At 47.0% G+C, this 5,247-nt stretch overlaps 2 protein-coding genes across 3 annotated transcripts; one reads left to right on the forward strand and one right to left on the reverse strand.

Annotated features, from left to right (window-relative positions):
• The first annotated feature begins 149 nt into the window (after positions 1-149).
• Positions 150-2,170, forward strand: LOC1279190 (uncharacterized). The gene is made up of 2 exons (XM_318872.4): positions 150-295; positions 373-2,170. Exon 2 carries the CDS (start codon positions 409-411, stop codon positions 2,053-2,055), a length of 1,647 nt encoding a protein of 548 aa, XP_318872.4. The 5' UTR covers positions 150-295; positions 373-408; the 3' UTR covers positions 2,056-2,170.
• On the reverse strand, positions 2,158-4,556 carry LOC5668102 (uncharacterized). Of its 2 annotated transcripts, none has more exons than XM_061654459.1 (2): positions 4,350-4,556; positions 2,158-4,278 (listed from the first exon to the last, which is right to left on the reverse strand). In XM_061654459.1, the coding sequence occupies exon 2, from the start codon at positions 4,232-4,234 to the stop codon at positions 2,612-2,614; it is 1,623 nt and encodes a 540-aa protein (XP_061510443.1). In that variant the 5' UTR covers positions 4,235-4,278; positions 4,350-4,556; the 3' UTR covers positions 2,158-2,611. The 2 variants fall into 2 exon arrangements, with proteins under 2 accessions (XP_061510443.1, XP_001689150.2); XM_001689098.2 differs by having other exon boundaries at positions 4,346-4,479.
• Positions 4,557-5,247: the final 691 nt, after the last annotated feature.

The raw sequence follows: 5,247 nt of genomic DNA on the forward strand, positions 1-5,247 counted from the left end.
TATACCTATTTAAATGAATAAATTTAGTTATTTACATTCTAACAAAAGATCACAAATGTTACATAAGTATCCAAGAGTAAAAACAGATGCATTTACAATGGTAAAGAAAACATTCACAAAATTGCCGTCAAAAATCGATGCATTTGAAACATTCCAACTGACATCTGTCAAGCAACATAATGACAACAATTCGTGTATTTGGTAAAAACACAACGGCGCAGTAAACGCACAAATTAACGAAATTGTGGAGCATGCATCTATAAACTAGACCCCTCGAATAGTATTATATTCATAGGTACAGTGAAATTCCTACCCTGCCACTCTTTTGCAGTAATTTAGATGAACTCAATTTGCTTATTCTAACACGACTAGCATTTCAACAAGCATTGCCGCGCTCGCACCGAGAACATGGACCACTCGGCCATTTGGTCGGCAGTTAAAGCTGGCGACATCGACACGCTGCGCGGTCTCATTTTGCCCGGCCAGCGGGTAGTAAGCATTAGAAAGCAGGTGGACGAAAATGGTTGGACCTTGCTGCACCACGCTGCCATGAGCCAGAATCTCGAGCTGGTCAAACTGGTGACGGAATTCTTCCATCCCGACCCGGACGTGGAAAACAATGACGGTATGACGCCGCTAGCGCTCGCCTGCCAAGAGCAATGTCCAGTCGGTATCATCATCTTTCTGATGGAAAGCATCAATGCGTTCGACGGACCATCGCCGCTCCAGTACGCCGTGCTGCAAAATCGTGTAGACCTTGCCAAGGCAGTAATTGCTTACGAGACAAAACGGAAGGCTTTTTCCTCCGCTTCACTCCTGTACACCGTCACCATCCGTACGGGTGATCTGGAAATGTTGCAATGTTTGCTGGATGCACCCGAAAGTGCGGGGAAGGCATTTGTCACGGAGAAAAACGACGACTTGACGGGGCTGGAAGATTTTGCACAAAATGCGTCGTACGAGGTGGGAAAGAAAGTTGCTTGCTTTAAAATGTTGTTCAATCTATTGCACCCTATTGCGGACGAAGCTAGCAGACGCTACAATGTGAATGAAATCCTAACGATGGCTTTGCTTAGCTTTGTGCCGGTCTCGTTAATACCTCACTTTATTGAGACGGAGCAGAAATGGGAAGAGCGGGCACCGATCCGTTCTTTGTATGAGCGCCTTCCGCACGGGTTTGACCTGCTCGCACTCACGGTGCTGTGCGAATGTGGACCGGTAACAGTCGAACGAGAGCAGCTTGAACCCACACTGGAAGAAATGTGCCCGAAGCAATTTCAACGATTTTGGTACGTCCAGCTGGAGGAAATGTTCCTAAACGCCATCAAACCGGAGCTGAATGAAACCGGTCCATCCCAGCCAGAGGCGCTGCAATTGCTGGAAGATTATGCACAATTCACCAGAACGATCACGTTCGGGTTCTTCCGGACCGTTCTACGAGACAGCGTGCAGGGCGCTTTATGTGGACCACGGTCTATGCCGATGTATGAAGGGAGGCCAGATCAGCCATCGGTGCTGAATATGGAGCTGTACTCATCATCGTACCTCCGTGCCATCGAATGCATGATGACCATGTACAACCAGCCGGCCGATAGCATCGTCGAGGCGGTAATAGCACGCGATGATCGGCACATGCGGGCGATCCTGATATTTCCACTGCTTCGGTACTGCACCACCCTGCTGATGCGACCGGACGAGGTTATTTTGGTTCATCTTAGAAACAATCGGCTACTGAACTGGATTGTGCATCTGTTCGGCCCGTGGAAAGCGATCCTGCGGCACGTCGGTAAACCGGTGCTGGAAGTTTTCTCCCTCAAACGCTTCGCCCGGGACGTTGTTCGAGAAGCCGTATGGCAGGGGGTGAAAGGAGTGCGGGCAGCAAAATCTTCCTTCCTCGATCGGCTCAAGTCGCTGGACGTTCCGAGGGAATTGAACGACTACCTTAGGTATTGTGATTACAGCTCCACCAAATACTTCCTGGAGCATATGGACGCTGCCACACGTTGGTTGCAGGCGTTCGAGCATGTAACATTGCCCTATCCAGTTCGACGCTAATTACGATTAAATTGCGCTCCAACCCTATCTGATCATAAAGTACAGAGTAGCTTTATGTTTCATGCAGGCGTAGTTGTACGTTACTTGAAGAAATATATGAAATTCTCATACAGTGTATCGTGTTTATTGTTCACATTTTACAGACAAAATAGCTCTTACCCGGATACAAAACGACACTGAACAGTTCGAAGGAGTGTTTTTAACTTCAGACCGCGGCGCACTAGAAGCAACGTTTAGCCGTCGTGAGGAGTGATGTTCTAAGTCCTGGAATTGTTATCACACCCCATCCTGGCATAGGAACTGATGTCAAATTTAACGTATAACAGATCTCGAAATTTCCGTACATATCTCAGTTCCGCATCAGAACTGATTTGCTATCATCGCCGCAAGCAGCAAAGGATACAGACAATTTAATGTTCATAGTAAATAGACTGCATTAGTGTAGTTCAAAACTGCAAATATTTCTCCAGAAAGCACACTTTTGCGCTTAGTTCAACATAAATAATACCAGAGACAGTTTTGCCAGCAATCAAAAGTGGGATTTTAAAAGCCCATTCTATAAAACCACTGGATAAGGCAATGTTTTATTTGCGTCCACCTTCATGAACTTTTCGACCGCATCGAAATGCTCAAGAAAGTACCGGATGGAACTGTAGTCGCAGTATCGAAGGTAGTCGCTCAACTCCTTCGGCACATCTAACGAGCTCAACCGGTCGAGGAAGCTGCACTGTGATGGTTCATTTTTTTCCACCCCTCGCCATACAGCATCCCGAACCACGTCCCGGGCGAAGCGTTTGAGCGTGAACACTTCCAGCACCGGCTTGCCGACGTACTGGCGGATCGCTTTCCATGGACCGAACAGATGCACAAACCAATTCATCAGCCGGTTGTTTTCTTCCACATCGACCCAGTCCGGTCGCATCAGCACAAAGTTACAGTACTTAAGAAACGGAAAAGCCTGCAACGCTCGATCGTACCAGCTATCTATGCACAGTATAAGCCCGACGAGATCGTCAGCACTGCAGCCTTCCATGATCATAATGCACTCGATGGCACGGTGGAACGACGCTTGGTACAGCTGGTGTCTATTAATTGATATTTCCTGAAACACTCCCGACACGGCCTCGTGCAATCTGTACGAGGAGAACTTGAGCGTGATTGTTTCGGTGAATGCCGCAAAGTCTTGCAACAGCTGCATCGCTTCCAATGGAGATGGCGCATCATCTGCTTCGCTCGGTTCGAAAGCGTTGGCGAACATCTGCCCCAGTGGTGCAACCCATGATTCCCATTGAAACCGATGCAATTTTTCGAGCATTGCGTCTAGCTGCTCTCGTTCGATCGTAACCGGTCCATGTTCGCACAGCACGGCAAATGCGAGTATATCGTAGCCAACGGAGAGCAGGCGTTCGTACAGCGAAATAATCGACGGGCGTGTTTCCCATTTCTTTTCCATTTCAATGAAATACGGTATCAGCGAGGTCGCCTGAGTGCTAAGTATGGCCACGTTTACAATATCGTTCACATTGTAGCGCACCGGATCCGCCGTGTGCGTGGCCGGGTGCAATACATTGAAAAACATTTTAAAGCACTCCACCTTCGTTTCCAACGCGTACGCAGCGTTTTGAGCAAACAGCTCCATTCCCGTCAGGCCTTGGAATTGTTCCGTCACAAACGAGTGGCCAGCATTGTGGAGAGCTTCTAGCATGTGCTGCAACAGCTCCAGATTGCCCGTTTTTACGGCCACAATGTATAGGGCTGGCGTAAAATGTTTCGCCGGTTGCTCTGGGCGGGTTGCTTCGTACGCAATCAAAGACTTTGCTAGCTCGACACGATTTTGAAATAGAACGTACTCCAACGGCGAAAGACTATCGTCCTTGGTGCTATGCTCCATCAGATAAATGATTATCTCTGCTGGACATTCCACTTGGCAGGCGTAAAGTAACGGTGTACCGCCGTCCTCGTTTGCAGCATTCGGATCCGGTTCGAAGTATTCCATCACCAGTTTGACCACCTCCAAGTTCCGGCTCGAGATCGCCAGAAGCAGCAAGCACCTTGGATGGGTTATATCGCCCTTTCGCAGAATCCCGGCGTCGATTAGCTCGTGCAGTCTGGCGATGTCTCCCGCTTCAACCGCACAACAGATGTCCGAGTGGTGTTTAACGCGATCCAGTTCGTCCATGTTGAATGTGGAAGTGGATGATGAGTCAGCTACGTTTGGCACGACTGAAACCACGACATAATTGAACTTACTCGGAAATGTAAGCGGTCAATGAACAATAGAGCTACATACTTACAAATTAGAATTGTATCGACATTAGCTGAAGCGTATATCTAATGCAGATCCGTCTCGTTTTTGCTATCGCCGGTTTGTTTCTTTGAAATGCATGAATTGTTGTGACAATTTGCTTTGACAGTTGTCGCTTTGGAAACATATCCACTTAGGCTATGGTCTGAGCTCTGGTGCACTCCATATACAGGCGGTACCCGAGATACACGATTAACCTTCGTTTCTTTGCCCAAAAATACACCCTCATATTTATGACCACCTACCCGGGTAGGTCATACATTTTGTATGGGAGTTTGCATTTCTGGATGGTAAATTGATCATATCTTCTGTTTTAGTTATTGAAATAACTTCAAATTTTCAGGAAAGCTGCGTAAAACTTTGTTCTTGCCAGTATATAAAAATGGGAATTTTCAAAAATATTTTTCTAACATATTTTTTTTATTTTAACTGTTTTTACCCCTTATGGCGGTGGCAACGCTTTTTCGCATGCGATTTTATCGGACGGCCTGTCAATTTTTTATATCCGCTTACTTCTATGACCACCTACCCGGGTAGGTCATACATTTTGTATGAGAAATTGCACTCATGCGTGGTGTCGTAACCGCAGCCCTTGTCATCGTTGCTTCCAAACATTTTTTTTTTAATACTTTATTTGCAATGTTCTGGAATATTCTTTACTGTGACTTTCCTTCACTACGTCCGTCCAAAAACTGCCCTGCTAGCAAAGAGAATGTAAAAGTGTGCGTCTTTCAGGCGAGGGGCATGTAGAAGCAGGGGAGACGGTTGGAAATACGTGGAATTACGCGGCGGCGAGAGCGTGTTTTGCTTTCTACACAGTTTTCGCACTCACACAATCACACATGTGTGAATGTGTGCGTTCACTTTCAGCCAGCGCGCTCAGTTTG

Source organism: Anopheles gambiae, chromosome 3 (assembly GCF_943734735.2).
Source record: "Anopheles gambiae chromosome 3, idAnoGambNW_F1_1, whole genome shotgun sequence".
Classification (NCBI taxonomy): Eukaryota; Metazoa; Arthropoda; class Insecta; order Diptera; family Culicidae; genus Anopheles; species Anopheles gambiae.

What these genes read in the sequence shown, in the direction of transcription:
- LOC1279190 (XM_318872.4), top strand. Translation starts at nt 409, where the DNA reads ATGGACCACTCGGCCATTTGGTCGGCAGTTAAAGCTGGCGACATCGAC.
- LOC5668102 (XM_061654459.1), bottom strand. Translation starts at nt 4,234, where the DNA reads ATGGACGAACTGGATCGCGTTAAACACCACTCGGACATCTGTTGTGCG.